Source organism: Vulpes vulpes, chromosome X (assembly GCF_048418805.1).
Source record: "Vulpes vulpes isolate BD-2025 chromosome X, VulVul3, whole genome shotgun sequence".
NCBI classification, from domain to species: domain Eukaryota; kingdom Metazoa; phylum Chordata; class Mammalia; order Carnivora; family Canidae; genus Vulpes; species Vulpes vulpes.
The window spans coordinates 43,038,610-43,061,182 of record NC_132796.1 but is presented as its reverse complement, the minus strand read 5'-3'; the positions used below and the strand labels follow the sequence as shown (position 1 = coordinate 43,061,182).

Here is a 22,573-nt window from a genome sequence, read left to right as displayed (position 1 = left end):
TACTATTTTCCCCATTAACTTCTCCTTTACTAATATGGCCATTTCTTTTAACTTCCCATGTGTCTCACAGGAAAAAAGGGAAGAATTTGAATTTTCTCAGAATCATTTCCCTATAAGTAGAAGCCCACTTCTCAATTATTCTATCTCGCTAAATACTTCCAAAGATCGTTTCTCTTGTACCTATTTCTTGCCCACATTTTACTTTCTTCCCTTAAAAAATGCTTTGTTTGGTCCAAATCACTCTTCTAGAAATCTGGTTTTCATTTGCATTATGAACACACAATGAGGAAAAGTGTCCACTTTTGCTTCCAGAGGAGAGGCAATACACTATCATGCAAGGAGCAAATTAAGAGATTAGTTCTGATTTTGCCACTAATTCATAAGTGTGGCTCTGAGCAAGTCATTTCTCTGGATGCTCTCAAATTACATGACTTTAGGTGTGGCCAAAAAGGTAGATTGGGAAGAAGTAATTATTCCTGTGTTTGGTTTTTGTTTTTGTTTTTGTTTTTGGATGTTTAGGGACCATATCATATCTCTATCCCTATTTACTTGAGGTTTTGGTATTCTAGAAAATACTGATTTCATGACTACAAGGCTACCCCTGTCCTTACTCCAAGCTGGCCTTTAGTTCCAGGTGTCAGGCTCTAACTTTTTTTTTTTTAATTTTCATTATCTAGATGAAATTTGTGGAATCTATTCTGAGCAACAATACAACAGATGACCACTGCCAGGAATTTGTGAATCAGAAAGGACTCTTGCCTTTGGTTACCATTTTGGGTCTTCCTAATCTGCCCATTGACTTTCCCACATCTGCGGCCTGTCAGGCTGTTGCAGGTGTCTGCAAATCCATATTGGTAAGAGCTTTTGGACAAATATTTTCATTTCTTTTTAGAAATCAATTTTGCAGTACTTCTGTACAAATGTTTTTACTCTGGTCTCCCTTTACTTTCAACTAAAAAATAAGAAATCTGTGGTTATGTATTACAAGTGAATTTTGTGACTAATAGTGTGTCATGTTCTCATTGAAAAGTTCACATGTTGAGTGTTTCTAGGTTTGGTATATAGTTCAACCATTAGTAGATCAAGTTCCAAGTTTTGGAACTGGGTTTTATTATTGTGTCATCCTTTCTCATGGATGCTTTTTAACACATTCCTCTGGTATTGTTTAGTCATACAGGGTTTTATCCTTTTTCAAGCTTGATAGTCATGCATTTTGAGCATAAGTGACCTAGAGTTTATTGCTCAAGTTTTGCCAATAAATTGTTTTATTTACTTTAAATACTAGTAAAATACACATCACATGATGTTTACCTTTTTAACCATCTTTAAGTATATAGTTCAGTAGTGTTAAGTACATTTACATTGTTACACCAGCCAATCTCCAGAAGTTTTTCATCTTGCAAAACTGAAATTCTATACTCATTAAACAGCTCTACATTCTCCTCTCCTTCCCAGCCCCCGGTAAACATTATTCTACTTTCTGTCTCCCTGAATTTTACTGTTCCAGGTACCTCATGCAAATATAATTCATTAAGGTATTTGTGTTTCTCTGATTGGCTTATTTTGCTTAGCATAATATCTTCAAGATTCATCCATGTTATAGCATATGTCATAATTTCCTTCCTTTTTATGGCTCTGTTGTATGTATAAGCCACATTTTGTTTATCCATTCATTCATTGATAGACCTTTGAGTTGTTTCTACCTCTGGGTTATTTTGAATAGTACTGCTATGAACATGGGTGTGTAAATATTTCTTTAAGACTACTTGTGTGTGTGTGTGTGTGTGTGTGTAGTGAGAGCACTTTAAGGATCTACTTACTCTCAGCAAATTTCAAGTATACAATATAGTATTAACTATAGATACCAAGCTGTATATTAGATCCCCACAATTTACTCATAACTGAAAGTTTGCCCTTCGACCAGCATCTCCACATTTCCCCCCAGCCCCTAACAACCATCATTCTGCTCTCTGGTTCTTATGAATTTGACTTCTTTAGATTTTTAATATATTTTATGAATATTTATTTATTTATTTATGAGAGAGAGGGAGAGAGAGGCAGAGACACAGGAGGAGGGAGAAGCAGGCTCCATGCAGGGAGTCCGACGCGGGACTCGATCCCAGGACTCCAGGATCACACCCTGGGCTGAAGGCAGGCGCGAAACCGCTGAGATCCCTGACTTCTTTAGATTTTATATAAAAGTATGATCATACCCAAGACTCCTTTCAGTTCTTTTGGTTATATACTTAGAAGTAGAATTGCTGGATTATATGGTAGGTCTATTTTTAATTTTTCAAGGAACCACCATTCTGTTTTCCATGGCAACTTTTTCACATTTCACATCATTCCAACCAGCAGTGCACAAGGGTTCCAATTTCTCTGCATCCTCACCAACACTCCTTATTTTCTTTTTTTTCTTGATAGTAACCAACATGTAATAGATACAAAATGAGACCACATGGTTTTGATTTGTATCTGCTGTAATTATTATTGATGTTGAGCATCTTTTCACGTGCCTACTGGCTATTTGTGTATCTTTGGAGAGATGTCTGTTCAAGTCCTTTGCCAATTTTTTAGTGGAGTTGCTTTTTGTTGAGTTGTGGGAGTTCCTTATATATTATGGATATTAATTCCTTATCAGGTAAATGATTTGCAAATATTTTCTCCTGTTCTATGGTTTTCCTTTTACCTCTGTTAATAGTGCCCTTTGATGAACAAAATATTTTAATTCTGATGAAGTCCCATTTTATCGTTTTTTACTGTGCTTTTGGTGTCAAATCTAAGAAATCATTGCCAAATCCAGGGTCATATGTGTTTTTATAATTTTAGCTCTTACATTTAGGTCTTTGATCTATTTTGAGTAATTTTTTTATATGGTGTAAGGTAAGGTCCAACTTGATTCTTTTGCACATGTATAACCAGTTTTTCCAGCACTATTTGTTGAAAAGACTGTTCTTTCCCTGTTGCACCTGTGTCTTGGTACCCTTGTCAAAGATAGTTTGACCATAGATGTGAGGGCTTATCTGGGGATTTTATTATATTATGTTGGTCTTGGTGTCTGTCTTGATGCCAGTACCACGTTTTTTATTACTGTAGCTTTGTGATAAGTTTGGAGATCAGTAAGTGTGAGAATTCCAACTCTGTTCTTTTTCAAGATAGTTATATGTATTTGGGGTTCCTTGAAATTCTTTTACAGATTTTAAGAGATTTCTATTTCTGCCCCCCCCCCATTGATATTTTTATAGGGATTGCATTAAATCCATGAAGACTCCTTCATTAGCTGGATTGTGCAGCAATAAGTAATTTTTGCTAAAAACCAGTAACTCAGTTGCTTATGGACTTAGAAAGTCCATAATTATAACATACTGTAATGTTTTATTTTGCTTTACTCTTTGCAATATTTAATTATTAAATGCTATTCATAAGAGAAAGGAGAAAAGGGGCTGTGCTTCATTTGTTATCCTACCTCTAAGATACTACTGAGTATGGGTAGATTTATTTAAAGCCACAGGAAAGACACAGAAGTTCTCTATCTTTAATGGCAAGTGATAGTATTTTCCTGTGAGATTTTTCTGCATACTCCAAAAGCAATTACAAGGGCCTTATTCTATGATCCTTGAATTGTTTCATAAAAAGGGAATTGCTTACCTGATGATACCCATTCTAGAATCATCTCTTTTAGTGAGAAAAGAACAGTTTTAATACTGGTTCACTTGCATGCTTTGGAACCTTGCCTAACATTGCTCCCTGTTGAGCAAAATTTACAATTAATCTTATAGTATGGAGTCATTACTATAATAGTATTTCAGTTTGGCTATCACAAGCTTTTAAATATGATTGGCTTACCACATTTGAAAGCCTTTCATTTGAGAGAAGTGTTGCTCTAAAAGGAGGCATTGAGGTATGTCATACCTGCATTCATATTTTGACTCTTACCATTTACCAGGTGGGAGACTGTGGCCAGGTTTGAAATTTGTGACACTTGTCTTCTACTTCCATTGTGACTGTTAAAGACATGATGTATATGAAGTTCATTGTACACTAATGCTTTAACTATTACTCTTGTTTCAGACACTGTCACACGAACCCAAAGTTCTTCAAGAGGGTCTTCTTCAGTTGGACTCCATCCTTTCATCCTTGGAGCCCTTACACCGCCCAATTGAATCCCCTGGAGGCTCAGTATTGTTGCGAGAACTGGCTTGTGCTGGCAATGTTGCTGATGCTACCCTCTCAGCTCAGGCCACACCTCTACTGCATGCACTCACTGCTGCCCATGCCTACATCATGATGTTTGTTCATACTTGCAGAGTTGGACAGGTAAGAATTGGGGGTGTACAGGTTAGTTTAAGGCCGGTGGAATACCTAAGGCATATACTAGGCATCTCACTATACTTAGAAGCAGTTCCAGCTGCTAAAAGAACAGAATTTTTTTTGGTGGGGGATTTAGGTTTATGCTTCAAGATGCTGTCTAGTTTCATTTTCCCTTACTATGTTTTTTTTTTTTCATTAGAATTTGAGTGATCATATAATTTGCTTTGCGATTGGACTTTCTTGAGAGTGAAATTTGAGTTAGAAACCTTGTTGAGTGCTATCTCAGAAATTTGATATTGCACATGTTTTATTAGGTTATTATAAATAATAGGCATTAATAGATCTGTAGTAGCCATATAGGCTAACTGGGATATATAGTCACCTTATTTAGTGGGCAAGCCTCAATTGGATGCTCATCTAGCGTTATTACTTCCTAATTTTTGTACAGATGCATGTAGGCTTGATAATGGGATGGTAAGAAGGAAATTTGTCCACAGTACATTTAAGTCAATGGTAATTAACAGAGATTACTGAAGATTACCTAAGTACCAAGCCCCATGCTGGCAATCCATGTGAGGTTCCTCTTGTGGTTCCAGAAAGATGGAGGATTTTTTGTGTGCTCATAGTTTTTACAACTTTTAGTCCTCCAGTAATCAATTCTAAAGATTAATGATGTAATGTTTGAGTACCCTTGTTTTATGCTATTGAGCAGGAGTGTATTCTTTGCATCAAATCAAATGAAAAGCACATATATAAACTATTTAGAAAATAATTCAATTACATAACAATGCTTTGGGTTTATTTTTATGACTTTTTATTTAAAAAGGTTAAATGTTCAAGGAATTAAATAAATCCAAATATTTATTGGAGTTAAGAAATTAGAGGGAAATAGCAAGCCCCTCACCACCTAAAAAAAATAAAAGGCTGTCAGTGAATCTATAAAACTGTTTCTTTAAAAAGAGTTGCCTATGACTGTTCCCTTTCACTTTACAAAAAGCAATAAGAAGGAATGTTAGATACAGACTATAAATGTTGCAGAGGGCATCCCAAAGATCAGCTTCTGTTTACTGTGATTGCAGAGTGAAATTCGTTCCATCTCTGTAAACCAGTGGGGCTCTCAGTTGGGTCTGAGTGTTTTGAGCAAGCTGAGCCAGTTATACTGTTCCCTGGTGTGGGAAAGCACTGTCCTTCTCTCCCTGTGTACCCCAAACAGGTAAGGGAATGGTCATCTGTCTATTATCTCTGTTGTGTGTCCTAATAGAGAAACTAAATTCAGTGATCCTGAAGGATTGCTTCGGTCAAGGACAAAGGCTATTAGTAAAGATTTCAGAGGGTTCCTTGTTTTTCTTAATCCACTGAGGCTGCTATAACAAAATACCACAGACTGGATCCTTATAAATAGCAGAAACGTACTGCTCATAGTTTTGGAAGCTGGAAGTATGAGACTATGGTGCTAGCATGGCTGGGTGAGGGTCCTTTTCTGGGTTGCAGACTTTTCCTTGTTATCCTGTCACATGGTAGAAGTTACTAGGAATGTTTCTGGAGCCTCTTTTATGAGACAGACAGTAGTCCCATTCATGAAGATTCTGTCCTCAAGGTTTAAGCACTAACCAAAGGCCTTACCTACTTACACCATCATATTAGGCATTAGGATTTCAACTCCATGAATTTTGAGGGGACACAAACATTCACTCCACAGTATTGTCCTTCCTGTTAACCAGCCTAGGGACATGCTTACAAATGTTTACAAACGTGTTAATCTTCTGCATCTTTGATCTTATATCCCATTTATGCTGTGTTCGCATGATAGGTGTTTAAAATTTGTTAGCCATATCTAAAGTTGAGTTGGAAACCTTGTTGCCTGCTACCTCAGGAATTTGATTATCGCACATTTTATTAGGTTAACTTACCTGTTATAGGAGGGATAGTGTCAGCCAAACTGATTAGAAACCAAACACAACTTAAGAAATGAGCTATCAGGGTTCGTTTTGCTCATGGTTTGTCTTGTTGCAGTCTGCCATCTGGGTGTGAATTTGGCCAGGTGGACATGCAGAAACTTGTTCCAAAGGATGAGAAGGCAGGTACGACCCAGGGCGGAAAAAGATCAGGTAACTCCAAGAAACTAAAATCTTAGTCATTCTCTTAAACTTTGTCTCTATGTCTTTATTAGGTCTGTTGTGAAAATTTAATTAGCTCTATTGTCTTTAGTCCTCAACTTTTTTCCTTTCATTTTTATTTTTAAATAAATTATTTTCAGTTTCTCTATAAAATGTATATACACAATGGTAAAAATTACAAGTTGTAGTAAAAAGAATCACTTATATTTGTACCACAAATAAACTGTATTTTGGAACTATTTGTCTAAACTTTTCCCCCAGGAATACATTTTATTAGCATAGTTGTGATTATCTTAGAGATAATATTTTATAGATCTCTGTTTACTTAACGTTAAGTGCCATGTAAGGGGCCTAATAATTAACCATTCCCTATTAAGTTTTCTAATGTACTATTTTGAAATATGAGTATTTTTATGTAGTTTTATGCAAATGAAAGATTAATTCTGAGCAATTGCTATATTGAAGGATATGGCAGGACTCTTAATTTTTATATGCTTATTTTTCACAAGTTTAATTTCACTGTTAAAAATGACAAATGGGGATGCCTGGGTGGCTCAGTGGTTGAGCGTTTGCCTTTGGCTAAGGGCGTGATCCCGGAGTCTTGGGATCAAGTCCCACATCAGGCTTCCTGCATGGAGCCTGCTTCTCCCTCTGCCTATGTCTCTGCCCCTCTCTCTCTCTCTCTGTCTCTGTCTCTCTCATGAATAAATAAATATGGTTGTAGCAGCCATATAGGCTAACTGGGATATATAGTCACCACTGAGCCACCCAGATGCTCCCGTGGAAGACTTTAGAACCACACTGTTCAGGGATGCCTGGGTGGCTCAGTGGTTGAGCGTCCGCCTTCGACTCAGGGCGTGATCCTGTGGTCCCGGGATCGAGTCCCACATCCGGCTTCCTGTGTGGAGCCTGCTTCTGTCTCTGCCTCTCTCTCTCTGTGTCTCTCATGAATAAATAAAATCTTAAAAAAAAAAAGGGAACCACACTGTTCAATATGGTAGCCACTAGCCATGTGTGAACTGTTGAACACTTAAATGTGGCCGGTACAACTAAAAAATTGGATTTTTTTTCCTTCCTCTTTTACTCTCCCTCTTTCTCCCTTCCCTTTCTGTCTTCCCGCTTGCTTTTTTTCTGTATTTCCTCTTGTAAGGGGGAGGGTATTATGGGTTGATTTGTGTGTCTGTTTCCCTACCACACAAAAAAGTACCGTGTTGAAGCACTAACCCCCCCTCCTAGCACCTCAAAATTAGACTTTTTTTTTGGAACTAAGGTTGTTAGAGATGTAGTTAAGATGAGGTTATAGATGGGATGAAAAAAACTCAATTCTTAATTTTTATTAATTTAAATATAACTATTATTCTGTTCAATTATTAGAAGGCTTTTAAGTGTTTAGAACAACTTTGGTATGTGAATGTATTTTTTTCCAAGTAAATTGTATGAAATAAATGTAGGTCAGTTATTTTTATGAAAGTTTAATGTCTGAAATGAGATGTGCTCTAAGTATATTTCATACAGCTACCTGTTTTTTAAAAATCCTGAGTATAAAAATATAAAAACTCAGTAATTTTTATATATGCTTATATCTTGAAATAAAAGTTTGATTATATTGGGTTGAGCAGTATATTATTAAAAATTGTGTTTTTATTTTTTATTTATTTATTTTTTCTTTTTTTCAGAGCCAGTCAAATCTAGCAGTGGGGGTGTTTTTATTTTTTAATGTGGCTACTAGAAAATTTAAAATTACATATGTGGCTCACATATTTCTGTTGGACAGTGCTATTTTTCTGATTAAATGTTTAATATATTTTTAATTTTTTCTTTTATTTTTACATATTTTAAGGGTTTTTTTAATTCCATTTAGTTAACATACAGTGTTATCTTAATTTCAGATATATAATAAAGTGATTCAACAGTTCCATACATCACCCGGTACTCATAAGGACAAGTACACTCCTTATTCTCAATCATCTGTATAACACATCCTCCATCCCTTTCCCTCTGATAATGATCAGTTTCTTCTGTATAATTAAGAGTTTGTTTCTTGGTTTATCACTCTCTTTTTTCCCTCTTTGCTTGTTTGTTCTGTTTCTTAAATTCTTCATAGTGAAATCATATGGTATTTGTCTTTTTCTGACTTCGCTTAGGATTATACTCTTTAGATCTATCCATGCCCTTGCAGATGGCAACATTTCATTTTTTATGGTTGAATAATATTTCATTGTATGTATATGCCACCACTTTCTTATCCATTCATCAGTCCATATCTTGGCTATTTTAAATAATGCTGCTATAAACATAGGGTTGCATGTAACCCTTAAAATTAGTGTTTGTGTATCCTTTGGGGAAAAACCTAGTAGTGCAATTGCTGAGTTGTAGATTAGTTCCATTTTAAATTTTTGAGGAACCTCCATATTGTTATCCAGAGTGACTGCACCAATTTGTGTTCCCACCAACAGAGTAAGAGGGTTGCCCTTTCACCACATCCTCACCAATACTTTTTGTTTATTGTTACTGATTTTAGCCATTCTGACAGGTGTGAGGTGATATCTCATTGTAGTTTTGATTTGCATTTCCCTGATGGTATGTGATGATGAACATCTTTGCTTGTATCTTTCGGCCATCTTTATATCTTATTTTGGAGTATAAGTTCTTTATATATTTTGGATATTAACCCTTTATCAAATGTCATTTGCACATAGCTTCTCTCATTATGTAGGTTGCCTTTCGATTTTGTTGATTGTTTCCTTCGCTGTGCAGAAGCTTTTTATTTTGATTTTGTTCTAATGGTTTATTTTTTATTTTGTTTCACTTGCCTCAGGAGACATACCTAGAAAAAAGTTGATACAGCTAATGTCATAGAGGTTACTGCCTGTATTCTGTTCTAGGATTTTTATAGATTTAGGTCTTTCATCCATTTTGAATTTATTTTTGTGTATGGTATAATAAAATGGTCCAGTTTCATTCTTCTGCATGTTGCTGTTCAGTTTTCCCAACGACATTTGTTGAAGAGAGCTTTTTTCCCCCCATTGGATATTCTTTCCTGCTTTGTCGAAGATTAATTGACCGTGTAGTTGTGTGTTTAACTCTGGGTTTTCTTATCTGTTTCACCGATATATGTGTCTATTTTTGTGTCACCGCCAAACTTTGACTACTGCAGTTTTGTAATACAACCTGAAATCTGGAATTGTGATACCTCCAACTTTTTAAAGATTGCTTTGGCTCTTGAGAAAGAGTCTTTTGTGTTTCTGTACAAATGTTAGGATTGTTTGTTCTGATTCTGTAAAAAATGCTGTTTGTATTTTGATAGAGATTGCATTAAATGTGTAGACTGCTTTGGGTAGTATAGACATTTCAATGATATTTGTCCTTCAGTATGTGAGCATGGTAGGTCTTTCCATTTCTTTGTATCATTTTGAATTCTTTCATCAGTGTTTTATAGGTTTCAGAATACAGGTCCCTCCCCTCCTTGGTTCAGCTTATTCCTAGGTGTGTTATTTCTCATGTAATTGTAAATGGGATTGTTTTCTTAATTTCTCTTTCTCCTGCTTCATTATTGGTGTATAGAAATGCAACAGAATTCTGTGCATTGATTTTATATCCTGTGACTTTATTGATATATACATTAGTTCCAGCATTTTTTTTAGCGGAGTCTATAGGGTTTTCTATATATATTATGTCATCTGCAGATAGTAAAAGTCTCACTTCTTCCTTACTGATTTGGATGCCTTTTATTTCTTTTTGTTGTCTGATCGCTTGTGGCTAGGACTTAACAGTACTGTGATTTGGATGCCTTTTATTTCTTTTTGTTGTCTGATCGCTTGTGGCTAGGACTTAACAGTACTGTGATGAATAAAAGTGGTGAGAGTGGACATCTTCAGTTTTTCCCCATTAAGGATGATGTTAGCTCTGTGTTTTTCATATTTGGCCTTTATTATATTTAGGTATGTTCCCTCTAAACCTACTTTGTTGATGGTTTTTCTTAATTATTATTTTTTTAATTTTTTGATTATTTATTTATTTTTGAGAAAAAGAGCCTGAGCTGTGAAGGGGGCAGAGGGAGAGAATCCTCAGGCAGACCCTCCCTTGAGCCCAGAGCCTGATATAGGGCTTGATCCTAGGACCTGAAGCAAAATCAAGAGTCAGATATTTAACTGAGCCACCCAGGTGCCCCTTGAAGGTTTTTTTTTATCATGAATAGATATTGTACTTTGTTGGGTACTTTTTCTTTGTCTGTTGAAATGATCATATGCTTCTTTTTCTCTTATTGATGTGTGATGTATCACATTGACTGAATTTGTGAATGATGAACTACCCTTGCAACCCAGGAATATTATCCCATTTGATCCTGGTGAATGATTTTTTTTAATGCATTGTCGAATCAGATTGCTAGTATTTTACTAAGGACTTTTGCATCTATATTCATCAGGGATATTGGCCTGTAGTTCTTTTTTTTAGTGGAGTCTTTGGTTTTGGAATCAGGGTAATGCTGACCTCATAGAATGCATTTGGAAGTTTTCCCATTTTTCTATATTTTGGAATAGTTTAAGAAGAATAAGTATTAACTCTTCTTTAAAATTTTCGGTAGAATTTACCTGTGAAGCCATCTGGTCCTGAACTTCTATTTGTTGGGAGTTTTTTTTATTACTAACTCAGTTTCTTTGCTGGCTATCAGTCTGTTACAATTTTCTATGTCTTCCTTTTCAGTTTTGGTAGTTTAAATGTTTCTAGGAAATTATCCATTTCTTCTAGGTTGTCCAGTTTTTTGGCATATAGTTTTTCATAACATTCTTATGATTTTTTGTATTTCTGTGGTTTTGGTTGTTATTTCTCCTATTTGTGATTTTATTTGTCTTTTTTTAATAAGTCTGACAGGATTAAAGAACCAGCTCTTGGTATCATTGATGTGTTCTGTTGTTTCTTTAATTCTGTATCATTTATTTCCATTCCAGTCTTTATTATTTCCTTTCTTCTGCTAATTTTATGTCCTGTTTGTTCTTTTTCTAGCTCCTATTGGTGTAAGGTTAGGTTGTTTGAGACTTTTCTTGCTTGTTGAGGTAGGCCTATATTGCCATGTTCTTCCTTCTGAGTACTGCTTTTGCTGCATCTCAAAGTTTTTGGGCCATTTTGTTTTCACTTGGTTTCCATGTACTTTTTAATTTCTTCTTTGATTTCCTGGTTGACTCATTCATTGTTGAGTAGCATGTTCTTTAACCTCCATGTATTTGTGATCTTTCCAGATTTTATCTTGTGGTTAACTTCTAGTGTCATAGCATTGTGGTCTGAAAAGATGAATGGTTATGACTTCAGTCTTCTTAGATTTATTAGGCTAGTTTTCTGGACTAATAAGTGATCTGTAGATTGTTCTGTTCCACATAATTGAAAAGAATGTGTATTCTGCTGTTTTGTTTTAGGATGAAATGTTTGGAATGTATCTGTTAAATCCATATGGTTCAGTGTGTCATTCAAAACCATTGTTTCCTTGTTTGATTTTATGTCCATTGATGTGATTGGGGTGTTAAAGTCCCCTACAATTATTGTATTACTATTGATAAGTTTCCTTTATGTTTGTTATTATCTGTGTATTTGGGTGCTCATACGTGGGTACATAAATATTTGTAATTGTTAAATCTTTTTGTTGGATTGTCCCCTTTATTACTTTATAGTGTCTTTGTCTCTTGTTACAGTCTTTGTTTTAAAGTCTGTTTTGTCCAATATGAGTATTGCTACTCTGGCTTTCTTTTGACAACCATTTGCATGGTAAATATTTCTCCATTCCCTCATGTTCCTCCATTTACAGGTATCTTTAGGTCCAAAATGAGTCTCTTGTAGGCAGTACATAGATGAGTCTTGCTTTTTTATCCATTCTGTCACCCAGTCTTTTGGTTGAAGTGTTTAGTCCATTTACATTGAAATAATTATTGATAGGTAGGTATCGCCTTTTTATTTACTTGTTTTGTGTTTCCAGAAATTTTCTCCTTTCTTATCTTTTTTCTTTAATGGTTTGCCGATTCTCTTTACTGATATATTTGGATTTCTTTCTCTTTATTATTTACATATTTATTAGTGTTTTTTTATATGATTACCATTATATTTACATATAACATCTTTTATGTATAGTAGTTTATATTAAGTTTATGGTTATTTAAGTTTGAACCCATTCTTCTCTCCTCCCCACATTTTAGGTATATGTTATTACATTTTATATCCTTTTTTTGTGAGTTCCTCAATACTGTCACTTTTGGTCTCTCCTCCTCACTCATAGACTCCTCTTTAATATTTTTTACAGGGCTGTTTTAGTGATCATGAACTCCTTTAGTTTTTGTTTTCTGGGAAACTCTTTCTCTCTCCTTCAAACCGAATGATAGCCTTGCTGGATAAGAGTATTCCTGGCTGCAGATTTTTTCCATTCAGCACTTTGAATATATCATGCCACTCTCTTCTGGCTTGCCAAGTTTCTACTGAAAAATCTCCTGCTTGCCTTCTGGTTTTTCCCTTGTAAGTTAATGACTTCTTTTGTCTTGCTGCTTTTAAATTTTTTTCTTTATCACTATATTTTGCAAATTTAATTTCAGTGTGTCTTGGTGCCGATCTGCTTTTGTTGATTTTGTTGGGGGTTCTCTGTGCCTCCTGGATCTGGATATCTGTTTCCTTCCCCAAATTAGGGAAGTTTCCAGCTATTATTTCTTCAAATAAATTTTCTGCCCCCTTTTCTCTCTTCTTCTTCTGGGCCTCCTGTAGTACAGACATTATGTTTGATGGACTCAGTTCCATAAATCTATTCTCATTTTGCATATTTCTTTTCTCTTGTTCCACTTGATTACTTTCCATTGCTCTTGTCTTCTAGGTCACTAGTTTGTTCCTCTGCTTCCATCCTGTTCGTTCCATCAAGTGTGTTTCTCATTTCATTTATTGAACCCTTTACCTCTCCTATGTTGTTCATTAGGGTTTCACTCATGCCTTTCATTCTTTTCTCAAGTCCAGTGAGTATCCATATGATCATTGCCTTAAATTCTCTATCAGGTATATAAGTATACCTGATAAGTATATCCGTTTTACTTAGATTTCTGGCCATAGCCTTATGCTGTTCTTCATTTGGGATAAATTTTTCTGTCTCTTATCTTGTCTTCCTTTCTGTGTCTGTTTCTGTGTTAAGAAAGTCAGTTATGGGGCAGCCCAGGTGGCTCAGCGGTTTAGCGCCACCTTCGGCCCAGGGTGTGATCCTGAAGACCCGGGATCGAGTCCTGTGTCAGACTCCCTGCATGGAGCCTGCTTCTCCCTCTGCCTGTGTCTCTGTCTCCCTCCCTCCCTCTCTCTCTCTCTCTCTCTCTCTCTCTCTCTCTCTCTCGTCTCTCATGAATAAATAAATAAATAATCTTTTAAAAAAAGAAAGTTATGTCTGCTGCTCTTGGAAGTAGTGACTTTATGAAGAAGGTGTCCTAGAATGCCCTGCAGTGCAGTGTCCCCTGTTCACCAGAACCTGGTACTTCAGGAGAGTATGTGGTACTTAGGTCTTATTGTTTTGTCTGAGTTACTTTTCCTGTCAATGCAGCCATTTGCACTGATTCTCTTTACCTTTTGTGGGCTGTACTTGCTTTCTGTAATGTTAATGGGACCCAGGTAGGCCATCTCTGAGGGGGCATGTCCACTGGTGAACTTGAGAACTGGGTGGCTGTGTTAGGAAGATGTGCACTGGACCACTAGTCTTATGCCAAGTTCCTCAAAGCACTGAAGGGGCTAGGGGCACTCTGAATACCTGTTCACCAGGGAGCTGGGTGGTGTGTGTGCAGATTTAACAGATTTTTCCCTGAGTGGGCGAGTCCTCTGGAGACCTCATGGCTGTGGCACACTGCTAGCGGGTTGGATAGCAAGGGTCTGTGCAGCCTTCCCTCCTGCAAGTTGCTCTGTGTTAGTGCTGGGTGGGGGTGGGGAGGAATGGCTCCCACCAGCTCTCTTACCAGCTCTCTCCTTTTCAGAGAACTCTCCCAACATGCTTGGAAATCAGTATGAACAGATATGTCTGCTGGTTGCCCCCTCAGCATTGTGTAAACTGCCTTTTTTTTTTTTTTTTATGTTGCATCTTCATACAGGCTGCTCTCTCTTTAAGGGTGGTGACCCAGTGATAGTTGGCCCAGTGCTGAGTCATCTGGTTTTTAAAGCCAGGAATACTCTCCCTTTGTGAGCTTCCTGGTGCTCTTTGTGAGCTTCCTGGTGCGTGTGCTGTTTCTCTGCCCTCGCTGTGCGCCCAGCTCCCTCCCTTTAGTGGGCAGCTTCACTCTGCCTTTCTGATCTTTCTGACCTTTCAGATGCAGTTGCTTCTCTATATTTAGTTGTGGAGTTGGTGTTCTGCCAGTCTTCGGATTGCTCTTCAGTTTATTGACTTGGATGTGGATGATACCTCTTTGTAAATGTAGGACTAGATGAGCTCAGGGTCCTTCTATTCTGCCATCTTCCCAAGCTCCTTTTTGTACAATGGGTTTGTTTTTTCCATGACCCCAAGATCAAGAGTCGCATGCTCTTCCAGCTGAGCCAACAAGATGCCCCTGTATAGTGGTGTTTTAGAAAACAGCTTTTATGTTCTATCACAATAAAGTTGCAAATTGCAGTAAGCAGAAACTACACAATTTTGAGACTCCCAATGCAACAAACCTAAAATTAATGAAAACTTTTCTAGAAAGTTTTTCCCCTATGTCCTGCATCAGAAAAGACATAAATTTAATTAACTATTAAGAAAACAAGACAGTTCTATGTATAAAAACTGATTGGATATGCTTAAAAATTATACTTGTTACTAAAGATAGGGGAAATGCTTAAAGAACAGATAAAGGATTTATATGACAGTTATTATGGGAGGAAGAGAGAATAAAATAAACACAAACCTTTGGCCCATTTAAATTTGTAGAAAATGGACCAAACCAAAAATTAGAACCTCAGATTTAGTCAAAATACACCAAATTTAAGTCAAGGAAAGAATAATTTACTAAGAAGTACGAACAAAATTAGATTCAGTGTCAAAGAAGTGCTTCACCTTGATATATCTTGATATATTTTTTCCAACAATTTCACACATTTAACAAAGATGACTCCATTTCCACAAAGTTTTTAGAACATTACAAAGAAAACTTGGTGGTGTGTTTTATTAAAAGTTTGTCTAGGGCAGCCTGGGTGGCTCAGCGGTTTAGCATTGCCTTCAGCCCAGGGCATGATCCTGGAGACTCAGGATCGAGTCCCACGTCAGGCTCCCTGCATGGAGCCTGCTTCACCCTCTGCCTGTGTCTCTGCCTCTCTTTTTCTCTGTGTGTCTCATGAATAAATAAATAAAATCTTTTTTTAAAAAAAGTTTGTCTAAAGCTGTTTATTAGATATAAGCATGCATATCTCCACCCAATAAAAAAATACATCTCACATTTATATACAAAAATCTTAAATGCCAGAAAATAACATTTCTCCAGTGGCAGTCAATCTGTGATGTTTAATTTGAGTTTATTAACCATAAAATTGTAATGGTACTCACCTTGACAGCATGGGCTGAGGGCAGGGTACAGCACGCACATGGTAGTCTATGTAAATGGTACTCCCTATGTCATGCAGTGCTTACAGTCTTGCAAGGTAGCCCTGGGTTAAGACAGTTCATAAGCTTTTGCTGGAAAATGTCAGTATTGGCTATCTAGAAGGGCTCCAAGGAGTGGCACATATCAGTACAGTTGTTTTGTTTTTCCTTTTCAGATATAGAAAGTTATGGACATTTAAAGAGAAACAAGCACCATAGGTAGCTCTTTTCTTGTGACTCTTCATGACCAGGAACCAGGTAAGTGGTGACTCAACATGGACTTATTGCTCCCCTCTTATGTCTACAGATGGAGAACAGGATGGAACAGCTGCAAGTATGGATGCTTCTACCCAGGGCTTATTAGAAGGCATTGGGCTTGATGGTGACACATTGGCTCCCATGGAAACAGATGAACCTACTGCTTCAGACTCGAAAGGCAAATCTAAAATCACACCTGCTATGGCTGCCAGAATCAAGCAAATCAAGCCTTTATTGTCAGGTGAGTGATTTTTTTCATTTTACTCCCTTTTCTGGCTTTCAGACAAATTCAGTTGGTATGGCTCTGTTGTTTGCTTTAAGGAACTTTTAAACCATGGTGGCTTATTTTCAGGGTGTACTTAATATGGTATCTACTATATGACCGGCTCTATACTACGTGCTAGGGATACAGTGTTAAGAGACTTATTTCCTGAAAGCCATGTCTTTTAATTCCTTCCTTCCTACTCATTCTTCAACTACTGCAAATGGCTCCTGCTCTTACCATTCCACTGAAAGGACTCACCAGTGACCTGTTGCTAAGTCATTGGATACTCTTCAGTCCCCTTCTCACTCATCTGCAGTACGATAGAAGGCCAAGTCTGAGCCCACCATCTCAAAATACTCTTTTCCTGGCTTCTGTGGTATTATATTTTCCCGCTTTCCTGTTACCTTTTGGCTACTCCACCCTGTCTCCTTTTACTTTCTCTGTCCCTTAAATATAGCTGGCAAATTACATGGTTGATTCATGGTTTTTTTTTTTAAGGTTTATTTATTTATCTATTTATCTATCTATCTATTTATTTATGATAGAGAGAGAGGCAGAGACACAGGAGGAGGGAGAAGCAGGCTCCATGCCGGGAGCCCGACGTGGGACTCGATCCCGGGACTCCAGGATCGCGCCCTGGGCCAAAGGCAGGCGCTAAACCGCTGAGCCTCCCAGGGATCCTGATTCATGTTTTAATAGTGTCATTTTGGCAGCTCTGTGGAGCCTACATTAACATGATATAAGACTGCGTTAAAGATTTGCACTGATCACTCTTTGTCGTCCTTTGCCCCTTAGTGTTATATCAATGTTTGGGGAACCTGTTTTGTATGTTCCTTAATATTTGCCACTTTCCAACACCTTATGTAGAGGAAAGTGAAGTCATAACTCCTAGGAATCTGGAGCTCTGCCCCAAAGCAAGCAGAAAATGGCCTTTGGTATGGGGTGGTGCCTGGATGGCTCAGTTGGTTGAGGGTCTGAGTCTTGATTTTGTTCAGCTCAGGTGGTAGGAAGCCCACATGTGCAGTCTCTCTATAAATTAATTAATGTTATGAAAGCCACTTTATAAAATTTTTATCCTGTTTCCTCCCTTTGCCCCTCCCCTGCGCCTGCATGCATGCTTTCTCTCAATGAATGAATGAATGTGAAGAAAACCACATAAATTTTATGCTTTTCCTGGCAATCGTTTTTTCCTTTGAGGATCATATATTTAATGTTGTGATCAGACAATATATATGATATTCTTTCCTTGTCTAAGTGGTTAACAGTTTTGCTATTTTTAAATTTCTGTAGGTGTTTTAAGTGATTCTATAACCTAATAGACGTATTCATTTACTTAACTGGTTCATATTGCTCTGTTGCTTTTTCTACAAAGGTAGTTTCAATCTATGCCTCCTTTAACAGTATGTTTATCTTATTTGTCTTTCACATTTGTTATATATTGAGTGCCAACATACTTCTCTGTCTCCTGCCTTCAAAAGAGGAATTTATTCTCTGTGGAACTTCATTTTTGGATTGTCAAATGTAGAAATAAGTCCAGGTGTTTTCTAGGTGTTACTGGGAGGAAGTGGTCAGTCATAAAATTGTATTGACAGTAATGTTAGTTATAAGGAAACCATTCTGAGCATACTCTCATGCCTTAATCTCACTTTTGGTTTGCAGCTTCCTCCAGATTAGGTCGAGCACTTGCTGAACTATTTGGACTCCTTGTTAAATTATGTGTGGGGTCTCCTGTCCGCCAAAGAAGGAGCCATCATGCTGCCAGCACTACTACAGCACCAACACCTGCTGCTCGATCCACAGCCTCAGCCCTCACTAAGCTCCTCACAAAGGGCTTATCTTGGCAACCTCCACCATATACACCAACTCCCCGCTTCAGGTGATTCTGCTTGAGATACAGAATCTAATTGGTTCCTTTTCTACTTACGTGGAGAGTGAGCCACTGAACTAGAGGACTTTGTTAACTCTAGATGTGTAGCCTATATTATACGCAGCTTAATGTACTTGTCTTGGTTCTTCTTAGTCTAGAATATAAAGATTTTTTTAAACATTTATGATCAAACTGTATTCCAATAACCTTGTATTTTTTAGTAGGTGAGAACTATCACCTTTTTTGCCTTAGAAGTTTTAACAACCACACTAGCCACCTACCTGAATTGCAGTCTCTCAGCCCCTTCAGTGCAGTGTTACATTTTACTCTAGGCATCTACGTGGATTTCCCACTACTTCTGTGACTGCCTCAGAAAAGGCTAAAATTTTGCTTTTTTCCCCTCTTTCAGGCTGACATTCTTCATCTGTTCAGTTGGTTTTACATCCCCAATGCTGTTTGATGAGAGGAAGTATCCTTACCACCTCATGCTGCAGAAATTTCTCTGCTCTGGAGGCCACAATGCTCTTTTTGAGTAAGAATCAAGTTGCTTCACAAAGAAGCATTTCTTGGAGTTTGGTCTTTCTGTGTGCCTTAGCAGCACACAACTTCGTCAGTCCTGTGACAGTGGGATCCATAGACATAGCCATTAATTATATCCTTTCACATTCTGAGAACTAGCCATATTTGTCTCCATCTTCCTTGGAGGGTGGGATTCAGCCTGTCCTAGAGGTGTTTGTATGGATCTCTGCTTTTCCTCATCTGGTTTTTAGTACCTGGTGTACATATTTTTCTAATAGATTTATCCTTTTCTATTGTTTCTCTGATACAATTGTTTCTCTGATTGTTTCTCTGATACAATTGTTTCTCTGATTGTTTCTCTGTTTCCGCTGCCCTTGATCTGAAGATTCTAAGCGAAGTTTGATGTTTTTTATTGAAGTATGGTTGACATAAAGTGTTATACTTGTTTCAGGTGTATAACATTGTGATTTGACAATTTTTGTACATTATGCAAATCTCATGACAATAAGTGTAGTTATCATCTGTCACCATACAAAGTTACTACAGTATTATTAACTTTATTCCCTATGCTGTGCTTTTCTTTTCTCTGACTTGTTTATTTTATAACTAAGTTTATACCTCTTAATCCCCTTTACCTATTTCACCCATCCCCCTACTCCCCAACTCTCCCCTCTGGCAGCCACTTTGGTGGTTTATTTATTTTGGCTTTAAAAAGTAAAGCTAAAAGTGGTAATCATTTTGCATTCTATATGTGTATCAAATCCTCACATTATATACCCAAAACTTAACATATGTTATATGTCAATAATGTCCCAATAAATCTGGAATAAACCCTCCCCTCAGATAAAGATAAAGCTAATAGATGTTGGATAGATTAACAGCTGTAGCTCCAAGAGGAGGAACATGTAGTGCCAATGTAGATACTGGGAACCTTCTGAATGTCCCCCTCCAATCTAAAATACTAATATTCTGTCTCTGTATTTTCTCTTATTTGAATTTAGAACTTTCAATTGGGCTCTGTCCATGGGAGGCAAAGTTCCTGTTGCTGAAGGATTAGAACATTCAGATTTACCTGATGGCACAGGAGAATTCCTAGATGCCTGGCTAATGCTAGTAGAGAAGATGGTGAATCCCACCACGGTGCTTGAATCTCCACATTCACTGCCTGCGAAATTGCCTGGAGGTGTCCAGAACTTTCCACAATTCAGTGCCCTTCGCTTCCTTGTGGTAACTCAGAAAGTGAGTATTGAGCATTCTGAAACCAAGAGGAATTTCTCTTGCTGACTAGGTAGCTCTCCCACTTTTTTGTCGTCCTTAATGAAATATCTTGATTGTTGGAGAATCTTTGGATCCTACTCCCAGATAGCTCTGCCTTACAGAGGGAGATAGAGACCACTGGAAAATTTCCTATAGTGTAAATATTTGAACTATAAACTTGAGATTGATACTTCAGGTTGGGTTAAGTGCACCTTCTCTGTGCTTCTTTAGCCCCCCTCCGTACTGATCTAGGATTTTGTTGTTTGCACTGACCTTTCATGGAAAGACTATCCCAGAAGTCTTTGACTTATTCCTCCAGTGGTTTTGAATTGAGACAAAATGATCTTCACACAGCTTTTAAAATGACTTCTAGGCAGCCTTTACTTGCATCAAGAACCTGTGGAACCGGAAACCCCTGAAAGTATATGGCGGGCGAATGGCTGAGTCCATGCTGGCTATCTTATGCCACATTCTCCGAGGAGAACCTGTGATTCGAGAGAGACTGAGCAAAGAGAAAGAGGGATCTCGAGGAGAAGAGGACACAGGGCAAGAGGAAGGTGGCTCTCGCCGGGAACCTCAAGTCAACCAGCAGCAACTACAACAGGTAGGGTCCTGGCTTCCCACTCTAAGGCCCAGACTTTGCACCCGGTAGAGTGTGTTTATGGGTTTTCTAAATTTATATGCTACTAAATAAGTTGTGAGTTTTATAAGTTTACATGCCACAGTGTTGTCTGGTCCTCTTAGCCAGGAGATAGGTTTAAATTTGTTCCCTCTAAGCATTTCTTTTTTTCCTCCTGAGAAAGCTGAGGTGTAGTTTCAACACATCTAACAGGTAAAAGATTTGTGTCTTCCCCAGTATGTTTAGTATTAAAACTCTATTATATATTCTTAGTAGGCTGTGGCTGTCATGTTCTTTGGAGGCAAACCATCCTCAGCTACTTTGTGACTTACCTATAGAGGGAAGAGTTAAGGATATTGTGACTTAAATTTATTCTCCAACAAGAGCTCTCTGAAACCTTACCTACAAAACTTGTTTTAAGTAAATGCATAAACCACATTTTGAAAATCAGAGGTTAGAAGCAGAGGGGGAAGCACTTATGATCCTGACCTTTTTAACTTCTTGTCATTCTTTTATTACTAGATGTTAATTTTCTTATTATTTGATGTTGTAAAGCTGTGGTTTATAGTTTGTTTTTGTACAAATCTTTCTATACATCTCATGATTATTTCCCAGTAATAAAATTTCTAAGGTCAGTTTCTTAGGCTCTTGTTCTGTTGCCAGTTTATTTTCCAGAAAAGTGGGGTCTGATTTTTACTTCTATGTGTCAATCTGTTTTTGGATTAGAGTGATCCTATTAATGATAATAGCCATCTAGCCCCATTTTCTTAGAGCACAGAATTGAGAATCACCTTGGCTTCCTGCCACAATGTGTAGCTCTAATGTTTGAATACTATGGAAGTACCAAGTGGAAAGGATTGTTCATTTATCTAACGGCCTGAGCTATTAACGTTCTCAGTTCATATGAAGTTAGAATAACTTCTTTCTATCTTGAAAAGGTTTCTACCTTTTAAAAATGCATTTGGATTTCTCTTTTACTGTGGTTCTGAAATCTTGCATTCTTTTTATAGCTTATGGACATGGGCTTCACAAGGGAACATGCCATGGAGGCCCTGTTGAACACCAGCACCATGGAGCAGGCCACAGAGTACCTTCTAACTCACCCTCCCCCAATTATGGGAGGAGTTGTTCGGGTAAGTTGGCTCGGGGCTCTAATTTTGTAGGACATTAGTTTGACTGCTTCTTTGTTTTCTGTTGTACTTCCATCATTGGTCTTCCCTTATATAAACTACTTTTCATTTTCAGACTTTTGCATGCCAATCTTTTCATTTTGTGAGAACTCTCAGTTCTAGAATATGAGCAGAAGCTTCCCATCTCCCAGCCATGCAAATTACTGGACTTTTTTTTTTTTTTTTTTTTTTTCAGAAGAACTCTTAAGTTATCCACAGTCAGAAAGCAATAGAAGAAACTCACTTTTCTGAGATACAGGATAGGTGGTCACATTGAAGCCTGCTTCCTATGCTTAATTTCATTGTGATTTTTCCCTCTCTCTTGTTGTAGTGACCAAGTAAGTCTAGTTGGGTTTGACTCTAGAGAGCAGCATTCAGAGCACCTTCTCCTCTAAAGCTTAAGCACAGGATATCTGATTCCTTGTGAGTTGGTATGTCCTTTGTTGCTGGATTTTCTGTTGTTTCTCTGTAGGATCTGAGTATGTCCGAAGAGGACCAGATGATGAGAGCAATTGCCATGTCTCTGGGACAGGATATCCCAATGGATCAAAGAGCGGAGTCACCTGAGGTAACTAGGAAACAGGACGTCCAAAATGGTCTGACACGTTAATCTTAGTATTTTTATGAACATTCTGGTACTACTA

General features: G+C 37.5%; 1 protein-coding gene across 25 annotated transcripts in view; it reads left to right on the top strand.

Moving 5' to 3' along the window:
* HUWE1 (HECT, UBA and WWE domain containing E3 ubiquitin protein ligase 1) overlaps positions 1-22,573 on the top strand; it is a 168,606-nt gene that overhangs the window by 94,898 nt on the left and 51,135 nt on the right. For all 25 annotated transcript variants that reach the window (XM_072743430.1, XM_072743424.1, XM_025988650.2 and 22 more), the window contains 11 exons: positions 678-854; positions 4,072-4,317; positions 5,391-5,524; positions 6,325-6,419; positions 16,283-16,474; positions 18,158-18,374; positions 18,775-18,897; positions 19,886-20,123; positions 20,515-20,745; positions 21,771-21,893; positions 22,402-22,497. In XM_072743430.1, coding sequence (XP_072599531.1) covers positions 678-854; positions 4,072-4,317; positions 5,391-5,524; positions 6,325-6,419; positions 16,283-16,474; positions 18,158-18,374; positions 18,775-18,897; positions 19,886-20,123; positions 20,515-20,745; positions 21,771-21,893; positions 22,402-22,497 — 1,872 coding nt within the window. The remainder of the gene's footprint in view (positions 1-677; positions 855-4,071; positions 4,318-5,390; positions 5,525-6,324; positions 6,420-16,282; positions 16,475-18,157; positions 18,375-18,774; positions 18,898-19,885; positions 20,124-20,514; positions 20,746-21,770; positions 21,894-22,401; positions 22,498-22,573) is intronic.